Genomic DNA, 27,016 nt, shown 5'->3' with positions numbered 1-27,016 from the left:
TAGTACAAAAGAAAAGTGACTTCCCCTAAAAACTTGGAAGAGTTGGATAGGTCAGTGGTGAATTACTTAACAATATTAGTGCAAAAGTCTCCTAACTGGCTTTCTGTCTCCCTAGCTTGCCCACTTGCTCTGTGCGTGTGTGTGTGTATGTGATCTGAGCACAGAAAGTCCTGGCCCCAAGTTAGAGAAGAAAGGGAGAGCTACAGGAGTTAGAACACCCACTATACAAAGGCTTCCAAACACAGGAATTAGAGCGCCATGCATGGCCCCCATCTGAGTAGAACTCCAAATAGAATCATTTCATGTGACTCTGGAAGAGGTCCTCTGGATAATGAGGCTTTCTTCTCTGCATTCCTAAGGACAAATAAAATTTTTACAAGCAAGTAAAATTAATACTGCTACCTTCTTGTTTTTTCAAGTGAGTTAATTAATTAGGCAAATGAAGAGACGTTCCAGCCCCCAAAGACCACTGCCTGATCTAGAAGAAGCTTGAAACCTCTTCCATGTTGGTCCAAAAGGAGATTGAGTACTGAGAAGGATGCAGGAAGGTCCAGCTTCATGCAGTAACAGCGAGTTATTACAGGATCACAAGATGCTTCAACAGCACTCACCCACCCACCTGCTTCTCTGCAGAGCAGACAGTATGCATCTGTAAACACAAATCTCATCATGTCACCTTTGCTTAAAATGCTTTCTTGCTCTTCAGGAAAAGACCAAAAAGAACTACAGAGGGCTCACCTAGTCAGACCTCTGCTTTCTTGCCCAGCCTCTTTCTGATTCATCCTCCTCCTCTATTAACCCAGCAACCCATCTCTGCCCCCCAGTGCAGGGCTTCTGTGCAGATGTCTGCTTTCCTGGGTGCTCTCCCATCCCTCTCCTTGGCCAAGGATCAAGGAAGTTTGTGCTATCAGCACACAGGTCCACTCCACTGCTGGACACTCCCACAGCATCCTGGTCCTTCCATCAGAGGACACAGCACAGGGCGGCCTTTAACATCCACGACCACACAAACTGTGAATACCATGGCCTCAGGACTGGACTGCTTTGCTCCCACTGAGTCTCTGGTGCCTAACAACAGCTGGATGCAGTGGACAGTTGGTGAGTGACAGTGGCCATTACCAGGCAAGGTCTTCACAGAGCATAAACCCAGACAAAATCAAGGATGGGGTCAGGAAAGCCCGTGGGTCCTACCAGGATCTTGGACCTGGTCTATAAGCAAAGAGAAGCCACAACCAGACGGTTATTGAACTGGAGCAACAGAGAATCCACAGGGCTTGAGTCTGACTAGCTAGGTGGAGGTAGAGACACAGGAAGAGGAAGTGAAGATGGCTCCCAAGTTTCTGGCTGAGATGTCCCATCTTTCAGAATTGTAGACTTGAGTCAATGTTTCTTAACAAATCACCAACTTCTGTGAACCCCCATTTGACCTGAGAATGGCCAAGGATTCCTCCAGCTCCTCCTGGCTTTGGGAAGGCTGAGGAGGCAGCATGCCCCCCAGCACTCAGCTCTCCTCCCTCAGGAGGGAGCACTGGCCACAGATGTCCTTACCCTGCTGGCTCAGTCCATCTTCCCAGTGGAGCTGATCATAGTGATCTTGTGGGCCAGGGTTTGGGTTGATCAGCCACACTGATGTCTGGGAAGGTGTATCACAAGTGGCAAAGCCTTGCTGTCAGTGTGTGGACAACAGCCTGAAGAACCACATAATCAACCCCAAAAATAGCCTCCTTGAAACAGTTGTGCAAACTAGGCTTTCAGTCTCACAAACTGGACTAAAATACGCATCTTGGAAGCCTTTTCATTCCCAAGCAGTTGGCCTCATGCATGGCTGTGATGAGACAGGAAAGTCCACTTTGTTGGGAAATGGGACTTCCCTGGGGTCCTGCAATGGTTAGGCAGGAGCTGGGCTCTGCACTTGCTGGCCCACACTTCCTGAGATGCTGGGGACTCACCCGCCAACTTGACACAATTTGAAAGTCTACAGTAACTTCCAACTGTTAATGGAAGGTGAGTCATAAGACACAGGTGTGCCTCACTGGGAAATGGTAAACAAATGACTTTAGAACGAAATGCATCCACTTTCCCACTCTGCCTAAATCCTACTGTGTGAATTTGGGCTGCCTGGATCTCATGCTAGTCAAGCCATGCTAACTTTCCCCTGGATCCTCTCAGAGAACAAAAATTTCCCAGGCTGATTTCCCAGGCTGGAGGGTCCTCCACTATGAGTGCAGGGCAAAGTTTAATCTGAAGTTCCTCAAGCTTGGCATGCATGGAGGGGGAAAGGAAAGGAGAAGAACTCGGAATATTAACGCCTTACAATGGTCTCCTTGCCAGGTCATGGGTCAGATCATATGTATTATTCCTGCTTTTTAAGGTTAGAAAACAAGTTCCAGAAAGGTTAAAAAAAAAAAAAAAAACAGCAGGGCACTGGTAGCTTATGCCTGTAATCCTAGCTACTCAGGAGGCTGAGATCCAAGGATCAAGGTTCAAAGCCAGCCTAGGCAGGGAAGTCCTTAAGACTTATCTCCAATTAGTCACCAGAAAACTATAAGTAGCACTGTGGCTCAAAGTGGTAGAACATTAGCCTTGAGCAAAAGAACTCTGGGATACCACCAAGCCCAGAGTTCAAGCCCCACAACCAACCACAACAACAACAAAAATACTCAAAATGATGAGTTTAGCAACTCAACTTCTGGCTGATCTGAAAATAAAGAAGGAATATTTTCCTCACCATATATATGTATATATATACATATATATATATATATTTTAGATGATCTCCAAGAGCCATCACATCTGAGGACAAAAATAGCTAACTCAGCAGATCCAGCACAGTATTCCAACCAGAAAGAGGAGAATGCTGCCAGGAAAGAGCCCTGGGGCAGAAAGAACTACATGCAAACCTTCACTCATTAGTTTGACCTTGGGTGAGTCATTTCTCCCTCATCTGATGTCAACTTGTGAAAGCTGAATTATGCTATCACTAGAGCATGCTCTTCTGTGGGGCTGGTCACAAGGGATGTGCAAGTCTAGAGTGGCCCATCCTTCCTCCTTAGAACCAGGGAGTCCTGTCTATGAGGCCCCTAGAACTATCAAGGAGCACATGGAGCAGCAAGGAGACAGAAGTCAGGGACTCAAACATGGTTTGTTCTCATGAGCAGCAGCGATGTGGCCCAACATAGTTGGAGCTGTGAGTGGATCGGCCTGTATCCAGCCACTATTGCCCTCCAAGCAGAAACCATCTTCCAGCCTCCAAACCACGTGGGCTTCATGGGGGAGGTCTGGTTCTCTGGACAAGCTCCTTCCACACCCCCAAGCCCAGCAGTACAGGAAGCACCACTCAGCTCTCACCAAAACAGCTGACAACAATTACCTAGCTCCAGCTGGGAAGAGGGAGGGACTCCACATCCCAGCCTGGTCAGAAATTCTACTCCAAAATGAAGATGGCCTCACAGCCATGCCAGCACTTGTCTAAGTGGCTGGTTGGGGACTGTGGGAGGATATGGGTAGCAGGCTGCTGGGTACCAAGCAGGGGAACAGCTGTGAGTCTGGGCATCTTGCCCAATCCCTGATTTCAGAGCCTCTCCATCATCAGAACCACCACTGGCTACTGACTGCCAAACACCTAGAGCATCCCTGAGTCTGCCCAATGTCCCCACCAAGGCAACCGGAGTAACCATCACCCATCCTTTTGCTGGTGAGAGACCTGAGGCTCAGAGAGCCAAATGCACATCCCATGGTTTCAACAACAGGAAAAACAAGAGCCTGGTCTGGAGCCCAGGGCTTCTTGATCACACTGATCCCCACATGCATCCATCCTTGCCAAGGGGAGTTCATGAACCATCAAGGACCTGGCAGTCAGGCATCAACTTTGCCAAACCATCATGGGTCAAGACATATCCTGACAGACCACCTTGGGGTGTGTGGAGGCCCAACAAGAATCCAGCATGGTAGAACACAGTTCCCAAGAGACATCAAGGACAACGCCTTCTGGCAGGAAACTCCAATGTAAACCAAGGAAAGACAGAGACATGAGGCTCCCCTCACAGATTTCCAAGTACCGTATAGATTGATATCTGAAGAGCCAAGACTCAGAGTGGGTTTTGTTGTTATTTTCATGTTAATAACATCTGGACAACTAATTGTAAGTAATAATAACAAGTACCATGAGTGATATAGAATGTACTGTGTCCCCTGTATGGTTCTGAATACTTGCTTAAGCTAACATCCTGGAAAGTGAGGAAGTATAATTATTTCCATGTAACAGGTGAGCACACTGAAATACAGAGAGGCTAAGAAGCTTGTCCAGGATCACATAGCTACTGGAAATGTGAGGCAATAACTGGGCCAAAACACTGAGGCTCCAGAATCCACGCCCCCAAACCCAGCAAGCCATTGCAAAGCAAGACCCAGACTTGTACTGCCACATCACTCCTGTTCTTGTCTTTAATCTTTGTAACAACCAAATCTACTACCACAAGTAGAAGTCCTGACAAGAGACTGGAGCTACACACAAACCAGCCCTCATTCTTTCTTGAATCTAAGTTGGTGGTGATCGAACTTTACTGTGAATGTAAAAACAGCAAATTCATATTCACGTGGCCTGATGCTCTGAGCTCATTGTTAATCTTCTGCAGCATCCTTCCCCTTTCCTGTGAACTCTGAGATGCTGTCACCCGCACCTACCCACCTGCACTCCCTGGCCACTCTCTGTGGCCATCAAGACTCAAAGATCAGGGCTTGGAATGTGGCCTAGTGGTAGAGTGCTTGCCTCGTATACATGAAGCCCTGGGTTCAATTCCTCAGCACCACATATATGGAAAAAGCCATAAGTGGCGCTGTGGCTCAAGTGGCAGAGTGCTAGCCTTGAGCAAAAAGAAGCCTGGGACAGTGCCCAGGCCTTGAGTCCAAGCCCCAGGACTGGCAAAAAAAAAAAATCTTAAAAAAAAAAAGACTCAAAGATCACCTCCTTCCAAAGTGGTAGAAGCCTCAGAGATCCTAGCCAGTTCCTAGCCAGTTCATGACAGATGGAGAAGCATGTGCAAGTCACTCAGGATGAAGCACACTAGTGCCCTTGTAGATTCTGAGTCTTCTCTCTCCCTGAACATGTACACTGCCAGAGTTCCTTCTGGTACCCCTGTCTTTCCACAGTTCCTCCTGGAACCCCTGTCTTTCCACAGATCCTCTTGGTACCCCTGTCTTTCCACAGATCCTTCTGAGCTTAGTAAACAGCAAATGCTTCTCTGTGTGTGTGTGTGTGTGTGTGTGTGTGTGTGTGTGTGTGTGTGTGTGTACTACTTGAGCCACAGCTCTACTTCTAGAAATGCTTCTCAACTGACACACCAGCTATCAACTTTGCTTAGCTTCCCCTTTCCAGCCTGGTACTCTACCACTTGAGCCACACCCTCACTTCTAGCTTTTTACTGGTAATTAGAGATAAAGGCCAGATTTCTCTGCCAAGGCTGGCTTTGAACATAGACCCTCAGATCTCAGCCTCCTCAGTAGCTAGGATTATAGCCATGAGCCACCAGAGTTCAAATCTATCAATTTTGAATAACTTAATGTCCCATGCCTTACCCTCCCTGCTAAAATTGTCATGGGTCCTAGACAAGTCAGCCTTCATGGGCTCCTTCCCCATGAAAAACATTTGAATGTGTTTTAGTATTGCATTGGTATAAAGAAAAATACATATGCTTTGCTGTTTTGTTCTTCCTGGTAGGAGCACCTGATGTGAGGTCTCGCTTCCTATAAAACTTTTCTGGCGCCAGGCAGCACAAGGCTCTAGAGCTTCTTCATCTCACTCAGCTGAAACTTTACCAATTAGGGTTTGGCTTAACATAAAAGCCTATTTTTCCAATTATGAAGGAAAGCAAAATATTTTCATAGGCTCCTAAATACATTGTGCCCTGAGCAACCTGCGGGCTGGGCCTGCCATAAATGCTACCCATGGATCTCATCTGACATCACAACCCACAGATCTCATGTGACATCACAGCCCAGCAAGTAGATGCTGTTTAACCCTGCTAGTATATACAGCATGATCTGATATTTTGAAAGAGAATACATTCACCTTTTATCTCAGTATGTTATTGTAATTATTCTATTTTATCATTAGCTATTCTCCATCTCTCATTGTGAGTAAGCCATAAATCAAATCTCACTGTAGGTCTGATGTATAGGTAAAACACAGTCCGGGGGCTGGGGATATAGCCTAGCGGCAAGAGTGCCTGCCTCGGATACACGAGGCCCTAGGTTCGATTCCCCAGCACCACATATACAGAAAACGGCCAGAAGCGGCGCTGTGGCTCAAGTGGCAGAGTGCTAGCCTTGAGCGGGAAGAAGCCAGGGACAGTGCTCAGGCCCTGAGTCCAAGGCCCAGGACTGGCAAAAAAAAAAAAAAAAAAAACACAGTCCGTAGGATTGCCCTCTGAGGATGGAAACCCTGTTCTATTTTATCTCAGATCTTTGTTTTTGTCCCTCATCACTTGCCACAATCAGGTATAAAAAGGTCCAAAGGTCTTTCCTGGACTCAGACAAGCAGGCAGAGAAAGAAGAGACACTCAGCAGAGAGGACTGTGAGAGTCCGTAAACATACACTCCCCATCAAAAGCCAGAGGCCCTGGCCTGTGCTGGAGTGAGGGCCACATCCTTGGTGCTGGCAGCCAAGTCCCCTGGCCTGAGGCATCCACAGAGCTCTACCCATCCTCCATATGTCCTCTGGGAGGAGTACCCATAGTCCACCTCTTCCCTCAAGCTGGGAGGGGGACAAGGAGCCTCCCTCTCCCCCCTGCCACTCCCAGCCCTCGGCCCTCCAGGCTTAGGCCTTATTTTTCCTCCTCTGGGACAACCTAAGGAAAGAAACACAGGCAGGGGAGGCAGTTGCTACAGGACAGGAATGGCTCAGTTAACACCTCTTCAGTACAGGACTGGAGTTCTCTACACCTCCACCACCATCTTGAGAGAAGTAGGGGCTACATCCTGCCAGCTGCCAGCCCTCCACACCTGTGGCTCCAAACCCCCTAGACAGAGGAGAGGGAAGACCACCAGAGCCCCACTTCACCTGTAGAGAGGAGAATCACAGACACCAGTGGTGTTTTTGCACACAGCCTACCCTGTAACATGGAGAGAGGATATTTCAGGTCAAGCAGACTCAGCAAGAAAGTAGGAGGCAAGTGGAGCTGTGGCTCAAAGTGGTGGAGTACTAGCCTTGAGTGAAAGATCTCAGGGACAGTGCCTAGGCCCTACATTCAAGCCCCATGACTGACAAAAACAAAACAAAACAAATGAACAAAAAAACAGTTTGGGTTGGGAATGTAGCTTAGCTATAGAGTTCTTGCTTAGCATGCACGAAGCCCTGGTTTTGATTCCTCAGCACCATATAAACAGAAAAATTCGGAAGTGGTGCTGTGGCTCAAGTGGTACTGTGCCAGCCTTGAGCAAAAAGAAGCCAAGAACAGTGCCCAGGCCCTGAGTCCAAGTCCCAAGACTGGCCAAAAAAAAAGTAAGAGGCTGTGAATCAACTCACTAGCGACCCCAAAGGAAGAACACTGGGAAGGTTCTCTGAAAAACAAGATGGTGCTCCCCACACTTATCTATCCCCACTCACCTCTTATTCAAATGTACATTCACCCTAGCCCAGCACATGGGGACTTCCAGGCCTAGTCTTCCCTGCAAGCTCCAGCCACACTGGACAGGTCCTGCAGATGGAAGCCACATGAAGTACTCTGGTGTATGGAACAAATTCATTTGTTCCAGAACTGACCACATACCCATCTCATGGCCTGAGAAATTTATACACCTGCCCAGAGGGAGGCCAGAACCTGAAACCCCATGGCAGGCAGGCCAGGGAACCTGCTTCTCTGCTCATTTTCCTGCAGGCACTTGTGCCTGCCCTGCTAAGGCGCTGGTCCCCACTCTTCCTGGTCTCACTCACTGGCTGCTCCACAGGCCTGAGAACCCGTGGAGTCTCTCTTGACTGAGGTGATGGGCCGTCTGTCCCAAAGCCCACTGTGGGAAGGGGAAAGCCCTGGATGAGGGCCTGTGCAGATGTGGTTTGGACCAGCTCCTGCCACTTCCTTCTTATGTGAGTTACCTCCTCTCAGTCTTGGGATGTCTATTTCTGAATGAAATCAGAATGGCTGCCTTTCCCAGTTAGTGAAGGTGATAAGCAAGCCCAGGGGCATAAGGGGCAGAGCCTGGCACCACCTGCCCTCTCCACCAGGGGTGGTCATCTCAGAACAGCCCAGCCAGGTGCTGCCTACAAGCCAGTCAAGGGACAGGTGGTTCAGGGGCTCCAAACTCCCACATGCAGGGCCCCTGGCCGAGTTGCCCCATGGTGGTGGTGGGGCTGCCCCACACAGGGTGCTCCATAGCAGGGTGCCCTCAGGACATGGGTCACTCCTCACTGGGCAAAGCTGTCCTTTGCTACACAATGTTTAGGTTCTGACCTCTGCTCATCTATTGCAGGCTGTCCGTGGGACCCCTTCACCTTGGTGGCCCTTAAAGATGCCCCATGTCAGGCTGGGGATATGGCCTAGTGGCAAGAGTGCTTGCCCTGTATACATGAATCCCTGGGTTCAATTCCCCAGCACCACATATACAGAAAACAGCCAGAAGTGGCACTGTGGCTCAAGTGGCAGAGTGCTAGCCTTGAGCAAAAAGAAGCCAGAGACAGTGCTCAGGCCCTGAGTCCAAGTCCCAGGACTGGCAAAAAAAAAAAAAAAAAAGATGCCCCGTGTCTGTCCAGATGTCCCCAGGGATGTCACTTCTGAGGGACAGGACTGGTCAGGAGCCTCCAAGGAGAGTGTGCTGAGGGCCTGGGGCAGGCTTACAACACCATCACCCGCCCTTATGGGACCCCATCGAGGTCCCCCCCTTGCCTGATAGGTCTCCTCTGGAAGATTCTCAGGTCTCCAGGACAGTACAAGGAAAGGAGAGCTGGGACTACAGGACCTCCTCATGAGGTCACCAAGCAGTAGGCGCCTGTCCACCTGCTCATCCTGCACCCACAGCTGCCAGGACAGATGTGGGCTCAAAATTAGTCCTCACTGCCACACACCCAGTCTGCAAGGACAGGAGTCCTCCTGCCTGGAAGAGAAATCTGTACCAAACATGTCACACCACGCTTGCAAGTGTGTGCAAGTTCCATATGCATGTGCATATAGACACACACATGTAGATGTGTACTATACACAGTTATACATGTGGACATGTGTGTATAGTTGCATGCATGTATGGGTATACACATATATACACATACACATCTACGTGTGTATGAATATATTGGTATTATTTGATATTATGATATGTTCACTGATATAGTCATCATGATTACATGGACTGTACAATACATCAGAGAGATTAAGAGTTCTGGGAAATTAATAAATGATGAAGCCACTCACCCCCCAGACAATAAACATAGTTGAAAAAAATAGAAAAGCGGCTTTACAAAAAAAGTAAAATAATGTGTGGAACCTCTGAGACCCAGCCTTCCTCCTCCAACCAGAGACCTCATTTTAAATGAGGGTGTCCAGCATTGAGGAGAGTAAGCAACTTGACATGCTGCAGTTCCTAAAATTGTATACTCCAAGGGCAGAAAAGTAGGAGAAAAACAAAGGAGAGGTAACAATGTTCGACAAACAATGTACTCTTTACCTTATGTATGTAACTGTAACCCCTCTGTACATCACCTTTACAATAAAATTAAAATTTTTAAAAGAAAATAATCAACAAAAAAACTGTATACTCTAGGGCTGGGAGTCTAGTTCAAGTGGTCAAGTGCCTGCCTAGCAAGTATGGGGTTCTGAGTTCAAATGCTAGCACCTCATTCACACACTTACACACACACACACACACACACACACACGGTGTTTGCATATAAAGATATAAAATATTCTGGAACTAATCAGTAATAGCTATAGCAGTTTATTCTTAAGTACTCATGGATGTGTTCAGACATTTCAACATTCATCATTGCTCATTATGATAAAAATGAAAGGCCTAACTACCAACAATAGGAGACTGATTAAATACCTTATGTACAGCAGGAAGCAAAGCTAATAAAACATTATTAATCAAGAGATTTCAAATATCATGATTGCTTTTTGACCCCCCCAAATGTATTTATGCAGAAATACTAATGTTTAGCATTGAGTGAGAAAATTACAGTGATTTTCTTTCTTTTTGATTACCTGTATTTTCTACAATGAGTATATTAGCCTAACATTATTCTGCTTTGTAAAATGGTTGAGTGGGAACAATTTTCCCCATCCCAAGGGTTGACAATTCTCTGAACACAGGGCCTAAAACCTCTATTTGTCTCCCTAATTCCTCATCTATTGGCTTAATGCCTTAAGTGATTGCCCACAATTACCCTGGACTGAAATTTTGCCACATGGCAGGCATCTTACTACACTGTGTCTTTTTTTAATTCAGTAAGACTGAATAAGTATTCTTTGAAGAGAGGAACGAAGGAGGGCAGTGTGGACAGAGCTGGCAGCTTCTCATCTACAAGGAGTCATCTCACTTGGGGTCCCTCTGACCAGCAGCCGGTACCACCTGCAGCCCCTCTAGTCTGAAGGGAGGAAGGGGTCCTCAGAGAGGATGACCCCCCTTTTCAGAAAAACACTTTGAGGAAGATAAGATTGGGAGAAACTACCTGAGAAAACTTAAAATACATATCTGAAAATTTTCCTTCCAGAGTCATAAAAACCAATACAATGTTCTTGGTGTGTGTGTGTGTGTGTGTGTGTGTAGGTCCTGGGCCTTGGTCTCAAGGCCTGGATGCTGTCCCTGAGCTTTTTCACTCAAGGCTAGTGCTCTAACTTGGCCCACAGCTCCACTTCTGGTAGATATCGGAGCTAAGAGTCTCACAGACTTTCCTGCTGGAGCTGGCTTCAAATGGGGATCCTCAGATCTCAGTCTCCTGAGTAGCTAGGATTACAGGTGTAAGCCACCTGTGCCCAGCTACAATGACCTTTGAATGAAACACACTTGATCTTGGCAAGTCTTCACCCATCTCTATGTGTCTGGAGGCTGAGAGATGAAGCTACACAAGGTCAGACTCAAGGAATTCACAGTGGGAAGAGAACTGATGGCAGGTGTGGGACCAGGAAGTGCAGGCAAGGCCTGAGCTCTGCTGGCTGAGGGGAGGCTCCAGGGGTGTGGGCAGTGGGGGCTTGGCCTGGAGGTGCAGACAGAGCACAGGGGAGGGCAAATGAAGCCAGCCCACGAAGGGAGACAGGACTTTCAACCCACAATGGGATTGATTATTGCAGACTCGGGCTGGGCAGTCTGAGGACGTAAGGCATTGTTTTTGTGGGAAGGGAGAGGGTGCAGCCCATGCCCAGAGTTCGAAAACCACCTCATTAGAAGCAAAAGTGGCCCAAGTCAATCTCCCCACTTCTTTCCCTGCCACTCCGCTACTGCAAGCCCTCCCCCCCCATAAGAAACCTTCTCCCTGTCTCCCAAGGCTTAGGGTGATGTTAGAGCTAGGCTCCTTAGCACCCCCAAAGTACCACCTGCTCTGCCAACTCTTTTCCAAAGCTAGCGCTCAGGAGGCTCCGGGCTCCCTTGACCCCCACGCTGCGTGTATATAGAGGAAGCCCTGCCCAGTACAGTGGGGACCTACTGTGGTACAAGCCTTGGTGATGCGAGGATCCACTGGGTGCCACCCCCTCCCCCTGAAGCTTGGGGTAGGAGGGCCTGGGAGCCCCAGAGCAGAAGAAGGAGACTCATCGCACAGTTCAGCTTTTTCTCAAGTACATGAGTTCCCCGGGTTTTGTCCCTGCCTCTCTGCCTTGCTCTCTCCACGACTCAAAGCACCCCTTCCTCTAAGTCAGTCTCTCCTCTCCATCTTTGTCCTGTGTCTCCTGGTCTGTCATGCTGTCTCTACCTCTGGATTTCTGTGTCTGCCATTCTGCCTCTGCCTTCTTGTCACTTTCTGTCTCACCTCACTCGGTATTCCTAGCTCCTCTCACCACAGCTTGGGGGAGCGGGGAGGGGGGTGACCCAGGACACTGGTCCAGCCGAGCGCTCGGCTAGGGCCTCCCAGAGGGCTGGCGGGAGCAGATTCCCTCCTCCAGGACCCCGTCCACCCTCTCCCGCTTTAGGTATTCCTAAACCCGTAGCCAAGCAGGAGTTCTCACCGATGGTGAAGCTGTAGCCATCAATGCTGAAAGTGGCGCTCCGGCACTTCTTGAAGCCCTCCTTCCTGCTGCTGGCGTCGCTCATGGTTCAGGTCCGGGCGCTCCCGGCACCGGGCGCGTCCCGATTGCGCTCCGTGCGCCTCCCCGGCGCGCCCTGATCCCGGTCCCGTCTGGGCGCGCGGTTCCCGCAGTGACAGCAGCGGAGCGCGGGCCCCGTCTGGGACCTCAAGGAGCCATAGTGGCTGCGGCCGGCACGTTCGGAGAGGACCGGAGGGCACACAGCGGCGGCGGCGCTCAGGGCGCGGGAACGCGGCGAGGCCCCCGTGGGTGCGGGTGGGGAGGCGGCGGCCCGGCTCGGCTTGTTACTCCCTGGGAGCCTCCGCAGCTCGCCGGCTGTTTTCCATCCCCGCCTCGCCCTGGCGCCTCCGGAGGCGGCTGACTTCGGAGACCTGGGGGAGCGGCTGGGATTTGGCGTCTTGCTTCCTCTGGTTAGGCGAGGAGCTCCCCCAGCACCGCCACCGCCACCACGGAAGGCAAACTGCGCCGCCAAAGTTTACTCCAAACAAGGAAGGCAGGAAAATCGCCACCAGGGACACGCGCGCGCAAGCACACACACAACCCAGACACGTGCACACACGCACAGACATACACACGCATGCACAGGCGCACATATGCACGCAAAACTTATACACAAGCATACACACACGCACACATGCATGCACGCGCATGCACACATAGTAACTGACAACCCAGTTGGAACCATCTGCCCCTAGGAGTTTGTCCCAGTTCCCGCGAATTGGGATTTTCCCAATGTGAATTTTGGGGAGAGACAAAAATACTGTGGATCCCGAAGCTAAGGCAGTAGTGACAGAAACAGAAACTGAGGCTGGCAGGGCCTGAGGAAGTGCTTTAGCCAGGCGTGGCAGCATTTAGGCACAGAAGCTTTACTCGTGGTCATAATAAGAAGTTAGGAGGGCATGCACTGGGGGCTACATAAAAATGGAGCAGAGCTACAGTCGGTGGTGGTGCATGCAATGTGGTACAATGCCTCAGCAATCAAGCACTGCAAAGAAATCAGCCTCCTTTATCATTGTCCATGGTAAGAGCTGAGCAGAAATATTCCTGACTGACTGAATGCTGCTGAGGGCAGAGGCCAGGGCACCACACATCCTCAGAACCTGACCCACTGAAAGCCTCTCCCCAGATGGCATGGATGCACAACAGCAGTGTCCTCCACACAAAGAGGAGACCCTCCTCCAATCCCCTTCCCCCAGTTGTCCTGTCTCAAAAATTTAGTCTTCTGTCACCATGGATTTCTAACAAAAATGGGCTTTGCCTGCTCAAGGGTGTTTGGAGTGTTACTCATAGATTCTCTCAGGGAAGTCCCAGCCCCACAACCCCTTGACATGGTTAGGTTGGTAAGGAGATAATTGTGAGGGTGATGGACAAGGTATCCGGCCTGGCTCCAGCATGCAGCAGGAACATGACCTAGAACAACAGACACCCTCCCCATCTCACATGGAGGATGAAGATGGGAAGTGGGGCCCTCCCCACTGCTGCCATAAGCTGCCTCTCCATCACGATGTCCTCCACCACAATCGTATCTGCTACTTACTGTTGCCACCTCTAGTTTTGTGGGAGAATTAGAGGTGTAACATTGTTACCTAATGCATATTTTGTATATATTTTATTATCTTTAAGTACAAAGGAGTTGCCATTTAACAAAGCAGTTTATGAATATAATATATCTCCATCAATTTCCTCACTCATCCCTCCCCAGCCCACTCCTTCTGTCACTCTTCTTAATTTTGTATGATGTACATTGGGTTCTGGACTGCATTATCCCATCTGCTGATATTATATATTTGAGTACAGTAACCACCATATTTCTAGTGGTTGCTATTGATTGCCCTGAATTTCTCCTGTGTTTCCAAACTTTTAACTGAAGTGTTGCCATCTTCTGCATTGACCTAAATCCTGGAAATCAGGAGCCTTAAGGCTTTTGTAATAAATTCTCAAAGTGGGGAAAAGCCCAGTTTTAGAGACACATTCCTATAATCCTACCAACCCAGGAGGCTGAGAAATGAGAATCACTATTTTAAGCCAGCCCAGGGAAGGAAGGATCCTGAAACTCTTATCTCTAATTACTCAGCAAGAAGCTAGAAGTGGAGGTGTGGCTCAAGTGATAGAGCATTGGCCTTGACCAAAATACTAAGAGACAGTGATGAATTTTTCCTTTGCTTGACTGAAAGTAAAGTGTGGGGATTAATTATCCTTCACTAAAAATGGCTTCTTGGAATATAATCGATAAAAATAATAACAATGTAATCACTTATCTGTCCCCTAAGTCTGGTAAAAATAACTTGCCCGAACAATTAGAACTGTTTTTAAACTGCTTCTCCCCAGAACCATTATCTCTCCTGGTTTTAGAGATTCCACACCTACAGAACCACGAAATGCTGTGCTTCATGTCTCAACAGCCTTCTTCACACAGGTTTCTTCCACCACACCCGCGAGCCTCAGTGCTAGCATTACATAAACCCAGGAAAAGGGGCTCCAGACTGTGATGAAAAACCGGCTATGTCCCCTCCTTCAGGGAAGCCTGTGAAGGAAGAAAACACGACCTGACAACTAGGCAGCTGTGCCAAGCCTCTGCCCTCACACAGAGAAGACATGGGCAATGTCATGTCTGCAGGGCAGAACTGCCCTTAACCTGGCTCTCCAGAGGCTGCAAGCTAAGGATAGCTACTGTACTCTTATCAGTTATCAGAAATAATTCCAGAGAAGAATACTTTATGACACATTAAAACTATACAAGTCAGCCTGGTGCCAATAGCTCACACCTGTAATCTTGGCTACCTAGGAGGCTGAGATCTGAGGATCACGGTTCAAAGCCAGCCACACAAGAAAGTTCATGAGACTCTCATCTCCAGTGAACTACCAAAAAGCCAGAAGTGGAATTGTGGTTCTCAAGTGGTAGAGCATTAGCCTTGAGGGGAAAAAGGGAGCTCAAGGTCAGTACCCAAGCCTTGAGTTCAAGCCCCAGGATCAACGGGTGGGAGAGGGGGGACCTTTAGGAGCCAGACCTCAATGGCTAACACTTGTAATCCTAGCTACTTGAGATGCTAAGATCTGAGATTCACAATTCAAAGACAGCTGGGGCAGAAAAGCCTATGAGATTCTTGTCTCCAATTAATGGGCAAAAAGCCCCAAGTGGAGGGGTAAGTCAAATGGAAGCTCTATCGTTGAGCAAAGAAGAAAAGAGAGAGAGCATTCTGGCCCTGTGTTCAAGTCCCAATACTGGCACCTCTACAAAGAAGATAGGAATGGTATTGACATACACCTCTGCTGTAAGGAAGGCCAGAAGCAAGAGGATGGTGGTCAGAACTCCAGAGTGGAACTCTCCACCTCCCTCCATCTCCCTACATCCTCCTCCCCCTTCCTCCACCTTCCTCCATTTTCCACCATCTTTCTTCCTTCTCCAGGGTTCCCTTGGTCAGGGAGCATAGCTTCCACCACCCCCCCTTCTTAGGGCAGCCTCAACCTTTCCGACCTTTACCCCAGCAGATTCCTTGGTGTTCCAGGACATTCCTTGGAGGGAATCACCAGGGTGAGAGTCTCTGCTGGGCAGAGTCCACATGGAGCTCCATGATGAGTGGAAAGGGCTTTCACCCCAGACAAGCAGCTCCATGATGAGACCCATGCAGTGAGGAGTGATTGTGACAGGCCGAGGTCCCTGCCCCTCAGCCCCTCACAGTCAGACTGTTGTGCCAAGTCGCAAGACGACCACCAAGAAGGCCACCAAGACTCAGACGTTCCGAAATGCAAAAGCAAGGCAAGGCTTTATTCAAGCAAGCTGCAACTCGGGCACGTCCTACCCACCGACACAGTGGAGGTTAGGAGGGAGCCCTGAGCTACGATTCCACAGGGCTTATAAAGGCAAAAAACAAAGTTACGATAATCAGGTGTTCAAGCAAGCAAGATTAGAACACCAGGTACAAATCTGATTGGCTCAGGGTTCGAGGCATTCTAGGTGTGGTCAGAGTTAAGCATTCCCAGCTGTTAGAATTCTAGACCGACTGGGCCCTAATGGGCTTGTCCTGGGTCTGCTCACAGAGCCTGCTTATCTCAGGTTCACATGGTAAAGTGGGGTTCACATGGTAAGGTGGGGTTCACGTGGTAAAGTGGGGCCTGACTTCAAAGTCTGGCACTTCAAGACATTGCTGGTCCTCTCCTCTCCACAGATGGCCCTTCCAAACGCCCTACTATCTGATCTGAACTGCCTACCACTACTGTTCCCTCTGTCTTCTCATCTACCTCTGGCAGAGCCCCAGCATCAATGTGGGTGATATTGTCCCCACTCCCAGGGCAGCCTCTCACATCAGCCCCTAGTGCCACCTCCTCCACCTGGCCACTCAGCTTTCCTGCTCCATTCCACTCTCAAGCAGCCACAGAAAGCTTCTAAAATAAAAACCGAGCCATGTCCTCCTCTGCCTAAAACTCCCTCACCACTCCTTGTCTGCCTAGAGGACATTTAGAATATTGCAGCAGCAGCAGCACCACCACCACCACCACCACCCCCACCCCACACACACACTGTGCTGTCTCCTGTGGCCCCATCACAAGAGGGCCATGAGGAGAGGCCAGCGAGCCAAGGCTGGTGTGCGCATTCTCCCCCAAACGGAGAGCAGGAGCTGTCAGGAAGGAAGCTGGAAAGCCCTGGCCACTGAAGGCAAGCCCATGGGCCCATGGGCCCATGGGGCTGTGACTCCTTCCCTAGGGCCATGAGAGCCAGTGGCAACACACTGGGCTTCCCTGCCTCATTCCTGGCTCCCTTCAAAGGTTGGACTTGAGCCAACTCTACAACTCCCCTCATCACAGACTTCCCAGAGTGGCTCCAACATGGTATGCTTACAGGGGACCAGGAGGACAACATATACACATTTATTGAACACTAGTATTGCAAATCTTGTTAGTGGTTTGTTCAGCTAAAGTCTAGAAAATATGCAAAGTTTCAGTATCTAGTCATGACACCAGCTTACTTGCTGCCCATCACAGAGCTAACATGGAAGGAAGGCAGGTAAAGAACTAAGATTTTATCCTATGGGATTCCTCAAGGACTGAGCCTTCTTCTATCTGGAGGCCCCAACCCAAGGATCTCAGAGCCTTCCCCTGGTTCCTTTCTACTCTGTGTCAACTGGGAAGGGATGGAGGAGAAAAAAGGTAGAGGGCCATAAAGAAGGATTTTAGGGACCAGGTACAGAAGACACACACATGCCCTTTTGCCACATTCCCAAAAGTTAGTCAAGTGTCCCATAGACCCTCGAGGGCTATCTGGGAAAGGAAGTTCAGAAGTAAACGAAGGTTTGGTAAGCAGAACCTTTAAACCGCTATCCCCTCCCAATGTATTTAATTCAACTTGACCTCCAAATCACCAAGTAGAAACGGGTTTAATTTATTTTTATCTTTAAGTAGTTGTACAGAGAAGTTTCATTTTAGAAATGGGGTTTTAACAGAATAATTATCTGTCTACAAACTAGACCTCACCCTTTTGATCATAAGTCCAAACTCACAGAACCAAAGCCCCTGAACACCCCATCAAAAGAGAAATCAGGGCCTACTTTCCTCAGAAAGAATATTAACTGTCTTGTGGTCTCTTGTTCGTGAAGGGGCTTTATTTTAACACCATCTTATAAGGCAGAATTCAGAAAGCAAACCAAAATTATAATTTAGTAGCTGATCATGGAATCCTCTTTTGATATATGATTTCTTCTTTTCTGTAACTAGAACACATTAACAATATAGAAGTATAGCAGTGCCAAGGTGTGAAACATAAAGTGTGTGACAGAGAAGAATGCTATAGTCTTTTGTTTGCCAGCATATTTTTCCCCATCAAAAATGTTAAAAAAGGGCTGGGGATATGGCCTAGTGGCAAGAGTGCCTGCCTCGGATACACGAGGCCCTAGGTTCGATTCCCCAGCACCACATATACAGAAAACCGCCAGAAGCGGTGCTGTGGCTCAAGCGGCAGAGTGCTAGCCTTGAGCGGGAAGAAGCCAGGGACAGTGCTCAGGCCCTGAGTCCAAGGCCCAGGACTGGCAAAAAAAAAAAAAAAATGTTAAAAAAAAAGGGGGGGGCTGGGGATATGGCCTAGTGGCAAGAGTGCTTGCCTCTTATACATGAGGCCCTGGGTTCAATTCCCCAGCACCACATATACAGAAAATGGCCAGAAGTGGTGCTGTGGCTCAAGTGGCAGAGTGCTAGCCTTGAGCAAAAAGAAGCCAGGGACAGTGCTCAGGCCCTGAGTCCATGCCCCAGGACTGGCCAAAAAAAAAAATGTTAAAAAAAAAAAAAGGTGACATTGATCAAGATGCATTGTATTCACAAAATGCTTTGTTGAATGACTACACATTTGTACAACTACTTAAGGATAATTTAATTTTTTTTAATTTGCCCCATCAAAGATGCTTGGTAAAGACCTGGAAAGAAGGGACTGAAATAAATAGAAAGCCTCTAAGGTTACAACTTGCACAGTGATCAGTCCCAGGAGGGTGCCTGGTTACAGGTGGAGTTGGCACACACTGGCATCCAGGCATGGAGGAAGGTACTTGCTTAGGGCCCTGGTCTTGGGCCAGCCACGTGTGCCAGGCTGTGTTCTAAGGACTCTTACATCACATTCCAAACCCTCCGTAACAAAGAGGAGGACTTGGGGTTAGATTTTCTCACTATGGTGCTGAAATCCCTGGAGAAAGTGGCACATCTCTGGAGGTAATCTTTGCAACAGAATTGTCAAGAGCAGCAAGGCCAAAACCAAGGAGAAGATGCAGGCAGCCCAGGGGATTCTGGCACAAGGTGATTTAGAACAGAGATTCTATTCTGTCAGCCATGCACTGACAGCTAAACTCACCTAGGACTTTGCTATAGTTTCATGATTCACTTCAAATCAGTTAACATGCTCCTGATTACCAGAAAACACATACCCACACACACACCCCACTTCTGTCTTGGATGTGGGTTCCCTAAGCAGGTTGGTATTTTGAAGAAAATGTCATGGAACAAAATGTTAAGGAAAGAGAACAAATTATGACATAGGATACAATAGTCTCAACTATGTTTTTTAAAATGCATTTAAGAAAGCTGGGAAGAGATGTGTGCCAGTGGCTCACATCTTTATTCCTAGCTACTCAGGAGGCTGAGATCCAGAAGATTTCAGTTTATGGCAAAGAAAGTCTGCAAGATTTCATCCCAAAATAGTCATCAAAGAGCAGGAGTCATAGGGGACAGGAAGGTAAGCAAGAATGATTGGGTAAGCCAGGCATAAAAAGCTCTAATCCTTGACTTCCCTTAGATCAGATAGGGTCTAGGGATGTATGGTATGTTTTCATATTTTGTTTTTATTTTGGCCTGTTTAGTTTTTATTTTAGTTAAATTGCAAATATTTTTAAAGAGAAGAAGACAGGAAAGAAGAAAGAGAGGAAAAGATTGGTGAGCATCATAATGCAAGGGTGATTGTGCTCTGGTGCTGGGCTTCCGAGATTAGTGAGCTGAAGCTGGTCCAGGCCTGGCCTGCACCCCCAGGGCTTCCCACCCATGAACATGACCCACACATGATTTCTTATTGCATAGCTCTCCAAATTTCCTTCCACATCTATCATTAGGAAAATTAGAATGTTGAAAGTTAGTTATTAATACAGATATAGGTAACTAAATTACCTGTTATACTGGGTTTGTTTAAAATGCTTTCTAATTTTAGATAAATATTAAATAAATTGCCCTGAGCCAGATCAATGGCCTGCATTCTCACTGGACGTGAACCCCATGAGGGCTGCATCCACTGGTTTGCTGACACATTTCAAATGTCTAGGTGACCCCTCACACCACCTTGGTACGTAAAAATAGCTGCTGAATGCACAAATACATGAGCATTTCTCACAGTCACTTTAATATTGGCAGAGGGCAGTGGTAGAACGCAGGCATAGCAGGCACAGGCTTTCCATTCTGTCATCATTGCTCAAAGAATGGAAGAAAATCATTGCCTGCTATTTGTCTGATGGGGGATAAATATTCAGACTATATAAAGAGCTCAAATAGGGATGGGGATATGGCCTAGTGGCAAGAGCGCTTGCCTCGGATACTTGAAGCCCTGTGTTCAATTCCCCAGCACCACATACACAGAAAATGGCCAGAAGTGGCGCTGTGGCTCAAGTGGCAGAGTGCTAGCCTTGAGCAAAAAGAAGCCAGGGACGGTGCTCAGGCCCTGAGTCCAAGGCCCAGGACTGGCAAAAATAAATAAATAAATAAATAAAATAAAGAGCTCAAATAAAATTAAACAACAAAAGGACAAATTATCTAATCAGTAAATGCGCAAATGCAATGATCAATTTTCAAATGACGAAATACAAAATGGCCAATAAATACATTAAAAATTGTTCAACTTATTTAGCCATCAGGAAAACATACATCAAAACTATACTGAGGTAAGGAATGGTGGCTCACATCTCCCTGTAAGGTGGGCCCCTGGAGGGTTCCATGCAGATGCCCCCTGCCTGTCTAAAGTCTCCATCCAGGACATGTGTTGCCTAGGTAACTGGCATACCTAGAGGAAGCCACCTCCCCTCACCTGGCCACGCCTCCCCACCCCTGCACTAGACAAGGCAATGGCTGGCAGTGGGTCACCAGTTCTCTCTGACCATGTTTCATCTCGGCCTTTTTCTCTCCTGCCTGAATACCGCGTGGTGTTCTCCTTTATTGGCTACCTACTTTAATTAACCTTACACTGTCATCTTAGCTACTTGGGTGGCAGAGATCAAGAGGATCATGGGTCAGTGTCAGCCCAATCATACCCCTTCTCAATTCATAGCTAGGAACAGTGGCACACATCTGTCATCCTAGCTATGTAGGAGGCTGCAAACAGGAGGATCTCAGTTCCAGACTAGCCCAGGCACACGTGATCCCTTCCAAGCAATAGCTGGTGTGGTTTCAGGCACCTGTCTACCTAGCCATGATGGGAAGGCAAAAGTAAGAGTATCAAGGCTCAGACACCATCCAGGCAGGAAGTTGGAGCCATCTCAAAAGTCACTAGTGGAAAAAAAACAACAACACTGGAGATATGACTCAGGGACAGAGCATTCTGCTTAACAAGTGTGAAGCCCTGAGTTCAAACCTCAATAACTGAAAAAATTAAAAAAAAAAACCACTATCATCAAGAAAAGCAACACTGGGGCTGGGGATATGGCCTAGTGGCAAGAGTGCCTGCCTCGTATACATGAGGCCCTGGGTTCGAGTCCCCAGCACCACATATACAGAAAATGGCCAGAGGTGGTGCTGTGGCTCAAGTGGCAGAGTGCTAGCCTTGAGCAAAAAGAAGCCAGGGACAGTATTCAGGCCCTGAGTCCAAGCCCCAGGACTGGCCAAAAAAAAAAGAAAAACAACACTAGCAAGGATGGGTTGGGAGGAGAAGCCTTATGCACTGTTGGTGGAAATGAAAATTAGTATAGCCACTGTGGAAATCAGTATGGAGCTTCTTTAAAATGTTAAAACCAAGCTGGGTGGCTCACACCTGTAATCCTAGCCACTCAGGAGTCTGAGATTTAAGGATCAAAGTTCAAAGCCATCCAAGGCAGTCTTACAGACTTGTGAGACTCCTATGTCTAATTAACAACCAGAAACCCAGAAATGGCACTATGGCACTGTGGTAGAGCAATAGCCTTGAGTACAAAAGCTCAGAGAAATGCCTAAGCCCTGAGTTCAAGCCCTACAACTGCCAAAAAATAAAATAAAACAAAAACAAAAAACTAGAACTACCATATGAGATTGCCATGCCAGTCCTTGTTATATAGCCAGAAAAATCAAAGCATCTCACCATAGAGATCTGCATACCCCTGTATATGCTGCACCATTTATAATAGCTGAGTTATGAAAACAATCTAGGTGCCCATTAATAGACAGAAGGTTAAAAAAACTGATATATATACACAAGAGAATTTTATTCAGCCATGAGAAGAACAAAATTAAATCATTTGCAAGGAAATGGATGGAAGTGGAAATCACTAGGTTAAATGAAATTTACCAGCCTCACATGTTTTCTCTCATACACAGAATCTAGGAGTAGGGAAGGATATGAAATGGGGGCTGATTAGCAATATGGATGGGGAAAGGGGGGACGATATGAGAGAGAAAGAGAAAGGGATGAATATGTCCAGGTTATTATATACACTTATGACATTGTCAACGAAACTCCTGTCTTTGTACAATTGATGTATACATTGTAATAAAAAAAATTAACACAATAACCTTTGTTAGGTCTGCTCAGGAGAGCAGCCCTTCCCCCTTCCTCTTCACCTGGCTGAAACCAGTAATCACCTGGCTGTCAATCAACTGAGTGTGAGTCAGCAAAAGACCCCAGACTCTAAGATCACTTTCTCAACCAGGAGGTCATTTCCTGAACCACGCTGATCACCCCTCCCTCCAACAGTGAGAGGTTCCCCAGGCTCTAAGATCACTCCAGCATCCACTATGGTCCCACCTCCCACCTTTCCCTATAGAATCTGCCTCAACACAAGTCCCTTCCTCTTTTTCTCTTCTCTCCCCTCTGTCTCCACGCACCTCCATCTCATGTGGGCCCACAGTTTGTTCTCCCCACAATAAATTCTTCTGCCTGAACCATTTGGTGGTTTACTCTCAGCAAACCGTGCTCCAGTCATCAGGACACAAAGTCTTTGTGGCTGATTGAGTGAAGAACTCACTGTTGTTCAGGGCCTCCAAGCTCTTCATGACACCTAACTTGTGAGTCATTTACCAAATACTGGGTATTTCCACCATAAAAGGTAAGCTGGTGTCAAAATGAAACAGATTACAGACTCATGTGGTTGACATTCTAAGTGATGATCACTGATTACAAAATCTCCAGGAGGAAGGTGGGGGAGATCACAACATCTCCACATTGACAAATGACTGAAGTTCTGACTTGAGCAAAGTTTTCCAGATGTTGATTACATTGCTGCCCCAAAACTTTACCAGAAAATTCCACAGTGTATCATCATGATAAAAGAAAGCAGTTACAGCTGACAGCAGGTGGGAGCAATAATCACTTAAGACTGAGCTGTTATTGTGGTGTATTTAAGTTATCACAATGTACTCTTTCCTTGTGACAAACACACATATTTTGGAAGCCAAATCTTTAGCACCCACCATGCCTCCTGAACTGACAAAGATCACCTCCTCTCTGAGTCCTGACTGTGAAGTCATCTCCCAAACACATCACACAGCCAGCACCTGGCTCAGGATTATAGAATTCAGCATGGCCACTGAAGGAAATCACAGGAAGCTAGAACTTCCTAGTGAGCTAGACATACAGGACCACGTGTGAGAAAGATCTGCAGTGTTCTTCGAGGCCAACTCATGTTTGCTGAAGCATACACTGTGACTGGGCATTTGGGCTCAGGATACAATATCCCCTATTCTAAACACTGTGGCTGATGTTGGGGCTCCCCACTATTCCAGGGAGAAGGCTTCAGAAGTAAAGTTTTTCCCTGTTCTCCCTCCTCATCCTCCCTGATCAAGTCACAGAGTCTAGAATTCCTCTGCTCCCATCCTACAAGCTGGAACCCCTTTTCCACCAAGTCAGGTATAAAATCTAAAGCTATCATGATAGCTTTCCTGTCCTTTCTGGGTAAATAGTGTTGGCCACAAAGAAATGTGAACTTCCCTTCACCCACCACTGTGCCAGACCTCTCTGCCTGTGAAATCATTTCACCTCACACATTCCTGCTCCACAGGTAAACAGAGTGAACTCAGCTGCAGCCCAGGGGACTGGGCTCCTCTGCTCCCCTACCTGGGCTGTACCGGTCACCTCTGTCTCCTGAGGGGAGCCTCACCTGGTGGGAGGAGGAGTGTCATTATCTACACTTACTTAAAAAAAAATTCCTTCATTTTTATTTTTAAATAGTTCATAAAGGGTTCGATTCAACATGTCAATTTGTGAGGACAAGCATCCTGACCAATGTCACCCCCTTCCATCTTTCTCCCAACTTCTCCCTTTAAATAAAGTCCAGAGAAAGAAGGAAGCAGGGAGGAGACATGCCCTAGAGAGCACCAGTGAGGTAAAATTTCGTACATGCACATGCGCACACACGTGCACACACACAGAGCTGTTCTTGGGGACCCCACACACCCTGCGAACAGATGGGCTTGGAGCCCTATGAGGCCCGGAATGGATTGGGCCTTGGCAGGCCTCCCCCTTACACACAGGACTGTCATATCCCAGGAAGGGAGGAGGGGTGCCAGGGACAGAGAGAATGGTGATAGGCCAGCCCACTGCCTCAGCATGCAGAGTGACCAGAGCGACAGGAAATAGGGAATCGGTAGGAATTAAGGCAAGAACTCAGCGCATTGCAGCCAAGGGGGCATGGAGATGACCACATTGACCTGGATATCTTCCTACAAAAAGAGACACCAGAGTCACTAACTGAGGGACTTTTTTGTGTGGCCCAGGTGTCCACAGGAAGGGTGACACCATTTGTTCAACACCCCACGGCTTCCCACAGCCCCCCACAGTCCCTCACAGCCCCACTAGCGCCAGGGCCCTGGTCTGAGGTACAAGGAGGGAGGACTGATGACTGAGGCACATGGAGGCTCAGGTGCTTCTGGGCACAACTATCCCCAGGGCAGAACCAGGAGAAGCCTCTGCAGGGCTTGGCACCATGAGGTCACCTGACTTTGCCACACCCTGAAATTTCTCCATGGTTTCCTCTAGGGTTCTACTCCGCAGAGCCACTGCCCTCCCAGGATCTGCCTCTGTGGGTGAAGAAGAAACATGACTTGTGAGTCTTTGAGTAGGCATGCACCACTGTCACCACCCCCACATGTGCCGAGTAGTCAGCCGGGGTTACTGTGCTTCTGTGCCCTTGTTCATTCAAACACGTCACGTCCAGTATAACAGGCTGGCCACAGTACCAGCTGTCATGTCATCTAGTAAGCATTTCCAGAGCACCTAGGAAGCCCCTTGGCCTGCTACTCACTGCTCCAGCCCCTGCTGCACCAAACCCTCAGCCACACACAGAAAGTCAGGGCCATCATCTGTGAGGACACACCAGATGGCACGGGACACAGGGATGGTCACTCCAGGCCTGGGACACACACTACTATGTGATGACTCTGATTCACACCCACATCTGTCTTTCTCCAGAGGACATGCACTTTAGAGCAGGGAGAGGAATAAGAAGAAATTTCAGAATACAACCTTGTTCCTTCTCGTATGACAGACTCACATCTCTTGCTCTAATCTACACTTACAAGAGTAAGACAAAAGAATTTTTAACACACTAAGAAAAAAAGCCAAATTGACATCCTCCCTTCTGGAGGCAGTACTTTTCCAGCACAGAGAAGGGCAGAACCTCTGCATTGCCAAAAGACAAGCAAGGATGAATTCCTAGAGAAAAGAGGACCCAGGACAGCAAAGTGACAGTGGACAAGAAGGGGAATCAAAGGACTGAAATCTCCAGGTTGTCACACAATCACGTTTTGGGGGCTGGGGAAATATTACCATATTATGATCATTTCTCCAGCAAGTATAAAAGAGATCCCCAGAGTTGCAGAACATTCTTGACTCCCTTCAAGTGCCCCCTTCAATCATTAAAACCTATTCTATTTCTAAAGCAAAAACACTTAGTAACACTTCAGCACACACTGGGAAGGGGAGAAATGGAATTTTGATAGCAGGTCGGCTCCTAGTGTGAGACAAAATCAGCTTGATGCTAACCATTTGACAGTGGGTTTCTATATTTAACAAAAGGCCTAACTTTGGGAGCCCAGGGATCTTTCTATGAACACCATCCAGCTCCACCTCACCAACCCTCTGAGGACAGTTTCAAGCCCATCAGTGGTTCAAATTCCCTTAGACAAGGAACTCTCCATCTCTGCATGTTTTGGAAGTACTGAGGCTTGAAGTTGGGGGCCTCACCCTTGCTAAACAGGCACTCTAGCAGGAACCTAATCTCTGGCCCTGTTTGCTCTGGTTATTTTTGAGATAGGGTCTCACTTTTTGACAGGAAGTGACCTGCCAATCTTTCCTGACACAATCTTTCCTGATGCAGCTGGGATGACCAAAAGGCACCAAAATGCCCAGCTTTCTCTACTGAGATAGGGGTCTCATAAACTTCCTATCCTTTGTGCTAGCTTTGCACAGACCCTCTTGACCTCTCCTTCCAATGAAGACAGGCACCAGGGGCACCAAGCTCCATTTGCGTTTTTGCTCATATGATGAACATTTCATATGCATAGTAAAGGTATTAAATAGGCAGTATCTGGCATACATGCATCCAGCATTCTATTCATGCTGCATTTTCACAGGCAACATTATAGAAGCTGAAGATAAAATGCTTAATAAAAATAGCTGAATTCACCGAGTGCCCATGAAAGAAGGCATTGTTCTAGATGCTTGTGTGTGGGTGTTAACCTTGAGTCCTCTCCCTCTGTGGACAATGTCCTGATGTCACCCCCATTCTGTTAATGAAGCAGACCAAGTATCCTGGTTGCATGGTCAGTAAGACCATAAGTGACAGAGTTTGCACCCAGGAAGCCTGGGCCTGTAGCCCTGCAAATTAACTACTATTTGATCTACAGTTGTTTTTCCTGGCCCACATTCAGGTAACTAATACCTGAGTAAAACAAGAACACACAAAGCTGTTTATGAGCCCAAGCAGGGGGCCAGCACAGACTGAGAATGTCTAGAAAGAGAGAATTTATCAGGAAGGTATAGAGGTGAGAGATACTCTAAGCATTTTTTGATAGCTTAGGAAGCTAGAAGGCTGGAGGTATAGCTTGGTAATAGAACAGTTACCCAGAAAAGTAAGGTGACATAATTCAACCTTCTC

The 27,016-nt window shown here is 47.7% G+C and overlaps 1 protein-coding gene across 5 annotated transcripts in view; it reads right to left on the bottom strand.

The window, feature by feature from the left end:
• The window catches only part of Pde1c (phosphodiesterase 1C), a 278,713-nt gene extending 266,072 nt beyond the window's left edge, over positions 1–12,641 (bottom strand). For all 5 annotated transcript variants that reach the window (XR_007210013.1, XM_048339509.1, XM_048339510.1 and 2 more), the window contains exon 1: positions 12,144–12,641. Coding sequence is in view for 4 of the 5 variants with exons in the window: in XM_048339509.1 (XP_048195466.1) it covers positions 12,144–12,228 (85 nt within the window). In the remaining variant the exon portion in view is untranslated. The remainder of the gene's footprint in view (positions 1–12,143) is intronic.
• Between the last annotated feature and the right edge of the window lie 14,375 nt (positions 12,642–27,016).

Source organism: Perognathus longimembris, chromosome 2 (genome assembly GCF_023159225.1).
Source record: "Perognathus longimembris pacificus isolate PPM17 chromosome 2, ASM2315922v1, whole genome shotgun sequence".
In the NCBI taxonomy this organism is placed as follows: Eukaryota; Metazoa; Chordata; class Mammalia; order Rodentia; family Heteromyidae; genus Perognathus; species Perognathus longimembris.
This window is presented reverse-complemented; position numbering and strand designations above follow the sequence as displayed.